The sequence below is a fragment of the Oncorhynchus tshawytscha genome, linkage group LG03 (assembly GCF_018296145.1).
Source record: "Oncorhynchus tshawytscha isolate Ot180627B linkage group LG03, Otsh_v2.0, whole genome shotgun sequence".
Taxonomy (NCBI): Eukaryota; Metazoa; Chordata; class Actinopteri; order Salmoniformes; family Salmonidae; genus Oncorhynchus; species Oncorhynchus tshawytscha.
In genome coordinates, this window is record NC_056431.1 from 81,451,127 (window position 1) to 81,464,298 (window position 13,172).

At 31.7% G+C, this 13,172-nt stretch overlaps 1 protein-coding gene across 1 annotated transcript in view; it reads left to right on the forward strand.

Annotated features, from left to right (window-relative positions):
* Nucleotides 1-13,172, forward strand: part of LOC112243553 (protein FAM126B-like) — a 202,560-nt gene that overhangs the window by 107,620 nt on the left and 81,768 nt on the right. The window contains exon 9 of the mRNA XM_042320080.1: nt 626-742. Within this exon, the coding sequence (XP_042176014.1) occupies nt 626-742 (117 nt within the window). The remainder of the gene's footprint in view (nt 1-625; nt 743-13,172) is intronic.

A 13,172-nucleotide genomic window follows, 5' to 3' on the forward strand; every position in this document is an offset into this window, starting at 1 on the left:
GTGTGTGGTTTCCTGACTCTGTGTCTCCTCTCCAGGTTGTGTGTGGTTTGTCTCTGTCTCTGTCCAGGTTGTGTGTTGGTTTCCTGTGTCTGTCCAGGTTGTGTGTGGTTTCCTGTCTCTGTCCAGGTTGTGTGTGGTTTCCTGACTCTGTGTCTCCTCTGTCCAGGTTGTGTGTGGTTTCCTGTCTCTGTCTCTGTCCAGGTTGTGTGTTGGTTTCCTGTGTCTGTCCAGGTTGTGTGTGGTTTCCTGACTCTGTGTCTCCTCTGTCCAGGTTGTGTGTTGGTTCCTGTCTCTGTCCAGGTTGTGTGTGGTATCCTGACTCTGTGTCTCCTCTGTCCAGGTTGTGTGTTGGTTCCTGTCTCTGTCCAGGTTGTGTGTGGTTTCCTGTGTCTGTCCAGGTTGTGTGTGGTTTCCTGTCTCTGTCCAGGTTGTGTGTGGTTTCCTGACTCTGTCTCCTCTCTCCAGGTTGTGTGTGGCTTCCTGACTCTGTGTCTCCTCTCTCCAGGTTGTGTGTGGTTTCCTGACTCTGTGTTTCCTCTCTCCAGGTTGTGTGTGGTTTCCTGACTCTGTGTCTCCTCTGTCCAGGTTGTGTGTGGTTTCCTGACTCTGTGTCTCCTCTCTCCAGGTTGTGTGTATGTGGTTTCCCGCAGCAGCAGCAGAAAGTGTGGAGAGAGCCGTGTAACCGTGTGGTCCTGGACCCAGAGTTCATGGTCCAGATGCTTACCGCCGTGTACCATGCCATGTAAGTATTATTAACCCTACTACATCTATCATTAACCCTACTACATCTATGATTAACCCTACTACATCTATGATTAACCCTACTACATCTATGATTAACCCTACTACATCTATGATTAACCCTACTACATCTATGATTAACCCTACTACATCTATCATTAACCCTACTACATCTATCATTAACCCTACTACATCTATCATTAACCCTACTACATCTATCATTAACCCTACTACATCTATCATTAACCCTACTACATCTATCATTAACCCTACTACATCTATCATTAACCCTACTACATCTATCATTAACCCTACTACATCTATCATTAACCCTACTACATCTATCATTAACCCTACTACATCTATCATTAACCCTACTATATCTATCATTAACCCTACTACATCTATCATTAACCCTACTACATCTATCATTAACCCTACTATATCTATCATTAACCCTAACCCTACTACATCTATCATTAACCCTACTATATCTATCATTAACCCTAACCCTACTACATCTATCATTAACCCTACTATATCTATCATTAACCCTAACCCTACTACATCTATCATTAACCCTACTATATCTATCATTAACCCTAACCCTACTATATCTATCATTAACCCTAACCCTACTATATCTATCATTAACCCTACTACATCTATCATTAACCCTAACCCTACTATATCTATCATTAACCCTAACCCTACTATATCTATCATTAACCCTAACCCTACTATATCTATCATTAACCCTACTATATCTATCATTAACCCTACTATCTATCATTAACCCTACCCTACTATATCTATCATTAACCCTAACCCTACTAACCCCTACTATATCTATCATTAACCCTACTACATCTATCATTAACCTACTCTATCATTAACCCTACTATCTATCATTAACCCTACTACATCTATCATTAACCCTACTACATATCATTAACCCTATCATTAACCCTACTATATCTATCATTAACCCTACTACATCTATCATTAACCCTACTATATCTATCATTAACCCTACTACATCTATCATTAACCCTACTATATCTATCATTAACCCTACTATATCTATCATTAACCCTACTATATCTATCATTAACCCTACTATATATATCATTAACCTAACCCTACTATATCTATCATTAACCCTAACCCTACTATATCTATCATTAACCCTACTACATCTATCATTAACCCTACTATATCTATCATTAACCCTACTATATCTATCATTAACCCTACTATATCTATCATTAACCCTAACCCTACTATATCTATCATTAACCCTACTATATCTATCATTAACCCTACTATATCTATCATTAACCCTAACCCTACTATATCTATCATTAACCCTACTATATCTATCATTAACCCTAACCCTACTATATCTATCATTAACCCTAACCCTACTATATCTATCATTAACCCTACTATATCTATCATTAACCCTACTATATCTATCATTAACCCTACTATATCTATCATTAACCCTACTATATCTATCATTAACCCTACTATATCTATCATTAACCCTAACCCTACTATATCTATCATTAACCCTACTATATCTATCATTAACCCTACTATATCTATCATTAACCCTACTATATCTATCATTAACCCTACTATATCTATCATTAACCCTACTATATCTATCATTAACCCTACTATATCTATCATTAACCCTACTATATCTATCATTAACCCTACTATATCTATCATTAACCCTAACCCTACTATATCTATCATTAACCCTACTATATCTATCATTAACCCTACTATATCTATCATTAACCCTACTATATCTATCATTAACCCTAACCCTACTATATCTATCATTAACCCTAACTATATCTATCATTAACCCTACTATATCTATCATTAACCTAACCCTACTATATCTATCATTAACCCTACTATATATCTATCATTAACCCTACTATATATATATTTAACCCTACTACTTCTATCATTAACCTTAACCCTACTATATCTATCAATAACCCTACTATATCTATCATTAACCCTACTATATCTATCATTAACCCTACTATATCTATCATTAACCCTACTATATCTATCATTAACCCTACTATATCTATCATTAACCCTACTATATCTATCATTAACCCTACTATATCTATCATTAACCCTACTATATCTATCATTAACCCTACTATATCTATCATTAACCCTACTATATCTATCATTAACCCTACTATATCTATCATTAACCCTACTATATCTATCATTAACGCTAACCCTACTATATCTATCATTAACCCTACTATATCTATCATTAACCTTAACCCTACTATATCTATCATTAACCCTACTATATCTATCATTAACCCTAACCCTACTATATCTATCATTAACCCTACTACATCTATCATTAACCCTAACCCTACTATATCTATCATTAACCCTACTACATCTATCATTAACCCTAACCCTACTATATCTATCATTAACCCTACTATATCTATCATTAACCCTACTATATCTATCATTAACCCTAACTACTATCATTATCCCTAACCCTACTATATCTATCATTAACCCTACTATATCTATCATTAACCCTACTATATCTATCATTAACCCTAATATATCATTAACCCTACTATATCTATCATTAACCCTACTATATCTATCATTAACCCTACTATATCTATCATTAACCCTACTATATCATTAACCCTAACCCTACTATATCTATCATTAACCCTAACCCTACTATATCTATCATTAACCCTAACCCTACTATATCTATCATTAACCCTAACCCTACTATATCTATCATTAACCCTAACCCTACTATATCTATCATTAACCCTACTATATCTATCATTAACCCTACTACATCTATCATTAACCTAACCCTACTATATCTATCATTAACCCTACTATATCTATCATTAACCCTAACCCTACTATATCTATCATTAACCCTACTATATCTATCATCAACCCTACTATATCTATCATTAACCCTACTATAGCTATCATTAACCCTACTATATCATTAACCCTACTATATCTATCATTAACCCTAACCCTACTATATCTATCATTAACCCTACTATATCTATCATTAACCCTACTATATCATTAACCCTATCTATCATTAACACTAACCCTACTATATCTATCATTAACCCTAACCCTACTATATCTATCATTAACCCTACTACATCTATCATTAACCTTAACCCTACTATATCTATCATTAACCCTACTATATCTATCATTAACCCTACTATATCTATCATTAACCCTAACCCTACTATATCTATCATTAACCCTAACCCTACTATATCTATCATTAACCCTACTATATCTATCATTAACCCTACTATATCTATCATTAACCCTACTATATCTATCATTAACCCTAACCCTACTATATCTATCATTAACCCTACTATATCTATCATTAACCCTACTATATCTATCATTAACCCTACTATATCTATCATTAGCCCTACTATATCTATCATTAACCCTACTATATCTATCATTAACCCTACTATATCTATCATTAACCCTAACCCTACTATATCTATCATTAACCCTACTATATCTATCATTAACCCTACTATATCTATCATTAACCCTACTATATCTATCATTAACCCTACTATATCTATCATTAACCCTACTATATCTATCATTAACCCTACTATATCTATCATTAACGCTAACCCTACTATATCTATCATTAACCCTACTATATCTATCATTAACCCTAACTATATATATTAACCCTAACCCTACTATATCTATCATTAACCCTACTATATCTATCATTAACCCTACTATATCTATCATTAACCCTAACCCTACTATATCTATCATTAACCCTAACCCTACTACATCTATCATTAACCCTACTACATCTATCATTAACCCTAACCCTACTATATCTATCATTAACCCTACTATATCTATCATTAACCCTACTATATCTATCATTAACCCTACTATATCTATCATTAACCCTACTATATCTATCATTAACCCTACTATATCTATCATTAACCCTACTATATCTATCATTAACCCTACTATATCTATCATTAACCCTACTATATCTATCATTAACCCTACTATATCTATCATTAACCCTACTATATCTATCATTAACCCTACTATATCTATCATTAACCCTACTATATCTCTATTAACCCACTATATAAACCCTACTATATCTATCATTAACCCCCTACTATATCTATCATTAACCCTACTATATCTATCATTAACCCTTAACCCTAACCCTACATTAACCCTACTATCATTAACCTAACCCTACTATATCTATCATTAACCCTAACCTACTATATACTATCATTAATTAACCCTACTATATCTATCATTAACCCTAACCCTACTATATCTATCATTAACCCTAACCCTACCATATTTATCATTAACACTAACCCTACTATATCTATCATTAACACTAACCCTACTATATCTATCATTAACCCTACTATATCTATCATTAACCTTAACCCTACTATATCTATCATTAACCCTACTATATCTATCATTAACCCTACTATATCTATCATTAACCCTACTATATCTATCATTAACCCTACTATATCTATCATTAACCCTACTATATCTATCATTAACCCTACTATATCTATCATTAACCCTACTATATCTATCATTAACCCTACTATATCTATCATTAACCCTACTATATCTATCATTAACCCTACTATATCTATCATTAACCCTACTATATCTATCATTAACGCTAACCCTACTATATCTATCATTAACGCTAACCCTACTATATCTATCATTAACCCTACTATATATATATTTAACCCTACTACTTCTATCATTAACCTTAACCCTACTATATCTATCATTAACCCTACTATATCTATCATTAACCCTACTATATCTATCATTAACCCTACTACATCTATCTATAACCCTTAACCCTACTATATCTATCATTAACCCTAACCCTACTATATCTATCATTAACCCTAACCCTACTACATCTATCATTAACCCTACTATATCTATCATTAACCCTACTATATCTATCATTAACCCTACTATATCTATCATTAACGCTACTATATTTATCATTAACCCTACTATATCTATCATTAACCCTACTACATCTATCATTAACCCTTACCCTACTATATCTATCATTAACCCTAACCCTACTATATCTATCATTAACCCTACTATATCTATCATTAACCCTACTATATCTATCATTAACCCTAACCCTACTATATCTATCATTAACCCTACTATATCTATCATTAACCCTACTATATCTATCATTAACCCTAACCCTACTATATCTATCATTAACCCTAACCCTACTATATCTATCATTAACCCTAACCCTACTACATCTATCATTAACCCTACTATATCTATCATTAACCCTAACCCTACTATATCTATCATTAACCCTACTATATCTATCATTAACCCTACTATATCTATCATTAACCCTACTATATCTATCATTAACCCTACTATATCTATCATTAACCCTACTATATCTATCATTAACCCTACTATATCTATCATTAACCCTACTATATCTATCATTAACCCTAACCCTACTATATCTATCATTAACCCTACTATATCTATCATTAACCCTACTATATCTATCATTAACCCTAACCCTACTATATCTATCATTAACCCTAACCCTACTATATCTATCATTAACCCTAACCCTACTATATCTATCATTAACCCTACTATATCTATCATTAACCCTACTATATCTATCATTAACCCTACTATATCTATCATTAACCCTACTATATCTATCATTAACCCTACTATATCTATCATTAACCCTAACCCTACTATATCTATCATTAACCCTAACCCTACTATATCTATCATTAACCCTACTATATCTATCATTAACCCTAACCCTACTATATCTATCATTAACCCTACTATATCTATCATTAACCCTAACCCTACTATATCTATCATTAACCCTTAACCCTACTATATCTATCATTAACCCTACTATATCTATCATTAACCCTACTATATCTATCATTAACCCTAACCCTACTATATCTATCATTAACCCTACTATATCTATCATTAACCCTACTATATCTATCATTAACCCTACTATATCTATCATTAACCCTACTATATCTATCATTAACCCTACTATATCTATCATTAACCCTACTATATCTATCATTAACCCTACTATATCTATCATTAACCCTACTATATCTATCATTAACCCTACTATATCTATCATTAACCCTACTATATCTATCATTAACCCTACTATATCTATCATTAACCCTAACCCTACTATATCTATCATTAACCCTACTATATCTATCATTAACCCTACTATATCTATCATTAACCCTACTACCCATTAACCCTACTATATCTATCATTAACCCTACTATATCTATCATTTACCCTACTATATCATTAACCCTAACCCTACTATATCTATCATTAACCCTAACCCTACTATATCTATCATTAACCCTAACCCTACTATATCTATCATTAACCCTAACCCTACTATATCTATCATTAACCCTAACCCTACTATATCTATCATTAACCCTAACCCTACTATATCTATCATTAACCCTACTATATCTATCATTAACCCTACTATATCTATCATTAACCCTACTATATCTATCATTAACCCTACTATATCTATCATTAACCCTACTATATCTATCATTAACCCTACTATATCTATCATTAACCCTACTATATCTATCATTAACCCTACTATATCTATCATTAACCCTAACCCTACTATATCTATCATTAACCCTACTATATCTATCATTAACCCTACTATATCTATCATTAACCCTACTATATCTATCATTAACCCTAACCCTACTATATCTATCATTAACCCTACTATATCTATCATTAACCCTACTATATCTATCATTAACCCTACTATATCTATCATTAACCCTACTATATCTATCATTAACCCTAACCCTACTATATCTATCATTAACCCTACTATATATATCATTAACCCTACTATATCTATCATTAACCCTACTATATCTATCATTAACCCTACTATATCTATCATTAACCCTACTATATCTATCATTAACCCTAACCCTACTATATCTATCATTAACCCTACTATACTATATCATCCTAACCCTTAACCCATTAACCCTACTATATCTATCATTAACCCTACTATATCTATCATTAACACTAACCCTACTATATCTATCATTAACCCTACTATATATATATTTAACCCTACTATATCTATCATTAACCCTACTATATCTATCATTAACCTAACCCTACTATATCTATCATTAACCCTACTATATCTATCATTAACCCTACTATATCTATCATTAACCCTACTATATCTATCATTAACCCTACTATATCTATCATTAACCCTACTATATCTATCATTAACCCTAACCCTACTATATCTATCATTAACCCTACTATATCTATCATTAACCCTACTATATCTATCATTAACCCTACTATATCTATCATTAACCCTACTATATCTATCATTAACCCTAACCCTATCTATCATCCCTACTATATCTATCATTAACCCTACTATATCTATCATTAACCCTACTATATCTATCATTAACCCTACTATATCTATCATTAACCCTAACCCTACTATATCTATCATTAACCCTACTATATCTATCATTAACCCTACTATATCTATCATTAACCCTACTATATCTATCATTAACCCTACTATATCTATCATTAACCCTACTATATCTATCATTAACCCTAACCCTACTATATCTATCATTAACCCTAACCCTACTATATCTATCATTAACCCTACTATATCTATCATTAACCCTAACCCTACTACATCTATCATTAACCCTACTATATCTATCATTAACCCTACTATATCTATCATTAACCCTACTATATCTATCATTAACCCTACTATATCTATCATTAACCCTACTATATCTATCATTAACCCTACTATATCTATCATTAACCCTAACCCTACTATATCTATCATTAACCCTACTATATCTATCATTAACCCTACTATATCTATCATTAACCCTACTATATCTATCATTAACCCTACTATATCTATCATTAACCCTACTATATCTATCATTAACCCTACTATATCTATCATTAACCCTACTATATCTATCATTAACCCTACTATATCTATCATTAACCCTACTATATCTATCATTAACCCTACTATATCTATCATTAACCCTAACCCTACTATATCTATCATTAACCCTAACCCTACTATATCTATCATTAACCCTAACCCTACTATATCTATCATTAACCCTACTATATCTATCATTAACCCTACTATATCTATCATTAACCCTACTATATCTATCATTAACCCTAACCCTACTATATCTATCATTAACCCTACTATATCTATCATTAACCCTACTATATCTATCATTAACCCTACTATATCTATCATTAACCCTACTATATCTATCATTAACCCTACTATATCTATCATTAACCCTACTATATCTATCATTAACCCTACTATATCTATCATTAACGCTAACCCTACTATATCTATCATTAACCCTACTACTTCTATCATTAACCTTAACCCTACTATATCTATCATTAACCCTACTATATCTATCATTAACCCTACTATATCTATCATTAACCCTACTATATCTATCATTAACACTAACCCTACTATATCTATCATTAACCCTACTATATCTATCATTAACCCTACTACTTCTATCATTAACCTTAACCCTACTATATCTATCATTAACCCTACTATATCTATCATTAACCCTACTATATCTATCATTAACCCTACTATATCTATCATTAACCCTACTATATCTATCATTAACCCTACTACATCTATCATTAACCTTAACCCTACTATATCTATCATTAACCCTACTATATCTATCATTAACCCTAACCCTACTATATCTATCATTAACCCTACTATATCTATCATTAACCCTACTATATCTATCATTAACCCTACTACATCTATCATTAACCCTACTATATCTATCATTAACCCTACTATATCTATCATTAACCCTACTATATCTATCATTAACCCTAACCCTACTATATCTATCATTAACCCTACTATATCTATCATTAACCCTACTATATCTATCATTAACCCTACTCTATCTATCATTAACCCTAACCCTACTATATCTATCATTAACCCTAACCCTACTATATCTATCATTAACCCTACTATATCTATCATTAACCCTACTATATCTATCATTAACCCTACTATATCTATCATTAACCCTACTATATCTATCATTAACACTAACCCTACTATATCTATCATTAACCCTACTATATCTATCATTAACCCTACTATATCTATCATTAACCCTACTATATCTATCATTAACCCTACTATATCTATCATTAACCCTACTATATCTATCATTAACCCTACTATATCTATCATTAACCCTACTATATCTATCATTAACACTAACCCTACTATATCTATCATTAACCCTACTATATCTATCATTAACCTTAACCCTACTATATCTATCATTAACCCTAACCCTACTATATCTATCATTAACCCTACTATATCTATCATTAACCCTAACCCTACTATATCTATCATTAACCCTACTATATCTATCATTAACCCTACTATATCTATCATTAACCCTAACCCTACTACATCTATCATTAACCCTACTATATCTATCATTAACCCTACTATATCTATCATTAACCCTACTATATCTATCATTAACCTAACCCTACTATATTTATCATTAACCCTAACCTTACTACATCTATCATTAACCTTAACCCTACTATATCTATCATTAACCCTACTATATCTATCATTAACCCTACTATATCTATCATTAACCCTACTATATCTATCATTAACCCTACTATATATACATTTAACCCTACTACTTCTATCATTAACCTTAACCCTACTATATCTATCATTAACCCTACTATATCTATCATTAACGCTAACCCTACTATATCTATCATTAACGCTAACCCTACTATATATATATTTAACCCTACTACATCTATCATTAACCTTAACCCTGCTATATCTATCATTAACCCTACTATATCTATCATTAACCCTACTATATCTATCATTAACCCTACTATATCTATCATTAACCCTACTATATCTATCATTAACCCTACTATATCTATCATTAACCCTACTATATCATTAACCCTACTATATCTATCATTAACCCTACTATATCTATCATTAACCCTAACCCTACTACATCTATCATTAACCCTACTATATCTATCATTAACCCTACTATATCTATCATTAACCCTACTATATCTATCATTAACCCTAACCCTACTATATCTATCATTAACCCTACTATATCTATCATTAACCCTACTATATCTATCATTAACCTAACCCTACTATATCTATCATTAACCCTACTATATCTATCATTAACCCTACTACATCTATCATTAACCTTAACCCTACTATATCTATCATTAACCCTACTATATCTATCATTAACCCTACTATATCTATCATTAACCCTACTATATCTATCATTAACCCTAACCCTACTATATCTATCATTAACCCTACTATATCTATCATTAACCCTACTATATCTATCATTAACCCTACTATATCTATCATTAACCCTACTATATCTATCATTAACCCTAACCCTACTATATCTATCATTAACCCTACTATATCTATCATTAACCCTACTATATCTATCATTAACCCTAACCCTACTATATCTATCATTAACCCTACTATATCTATCATTAACCCTACTATATCTATCATTAACCCTACTATATCTATCATTAACCCTACTATATCTATCATTAACCCTAACCCTACTATATCTATCATTAACCCTAACCCTACTATATCTATCATTAACCCTACTATATCTATCATTAACCCTACTATATCTATCATTAACCCTACTATATCTATCATTAACCCTACTATATCTATCATTAACCCTACTATATCTATCATTAACCCTACTATATCTATCATTAACCCTACTATATCTATCATTAACCCTACTATATCTATCATTAACCCTAACCCTACTATATCTATCATTAACCCTACTATATCTATCATTAACCCTACTACATCTATCATTAACCCTAACCCTACTATATCTATCATTAACCCTACTATATCATTAACCCTGCTATATCTATCATTAACCCTACTATATCTATCATTAACCCTACTACATCTATCATTAACCCTACTATATCTATCATTAACCCTACTATATCTATCATTAACCCTAACCCTACTATATCTATCATTAACCCTAACCCTACTATATCTATCATTAACCCTACTAATCATTAACCCTACTATATCTATCATTAACCCTAACCCTACTATCATTAACCCTACTATATTAACCCTAACCCTACTATATCTATCATTAACCCTAACCCTACTATATCTATCATTAACCCTACTATATCTATCATTAACCCTACTATATCTATCATTAACCCTACTATATATATCATTAACCCTACTATATCTATCATTAACCCTACTATATCTATCATAAACCCTACTATATCTATCATTAACCCTACTATATCTATCATTAACACTAACCCTACTCTATCTATCATTAACCCTACTATTCTATCATTAACCTTAACCCTACTATATGTATCATTAACCCTACTATATCTATCATTAACCCTACTATATCTATCATTAACCCTACTATATCTATCATTAACCCTAACCCTACTATATCTATCATTAACCCTACTATATCATTAACCCTAACCCTACTATATCTATCATTAACCCTTACCCTACTATATCTATCATTAACCCTACTATATCTATCATTAACCCTAACCCTACTATATCTATCATTAACCCTACTATATATATCATTAACCCTACTATATCTATCATTAACCCTAACCCTACTATATCTATCATTAACCCTACTATATCTATCATTAACCCTACTATATCTATCATTAACCCTACTATATCTATCTTATATATTAACCCTACTATATCTATCATTAACCCTAACTATACTATATCTAACCATTAACCCCCTACTATATCTATCATTAACCCTACTATATCTATCATTAACCCTACTATATCTATCATTAACCCTACTATATCTAACCCCTACTATATCTATCATTAACCCTAACCCTACTATATCTATCATTAACCCTAACCCTACTATATCTATCATTAACCCTACCCTACTATCTATCATTAACCCTAACCCTATCTATATCTATCATTAACCCTAACCCTACTATATCTATCATTAACCCTA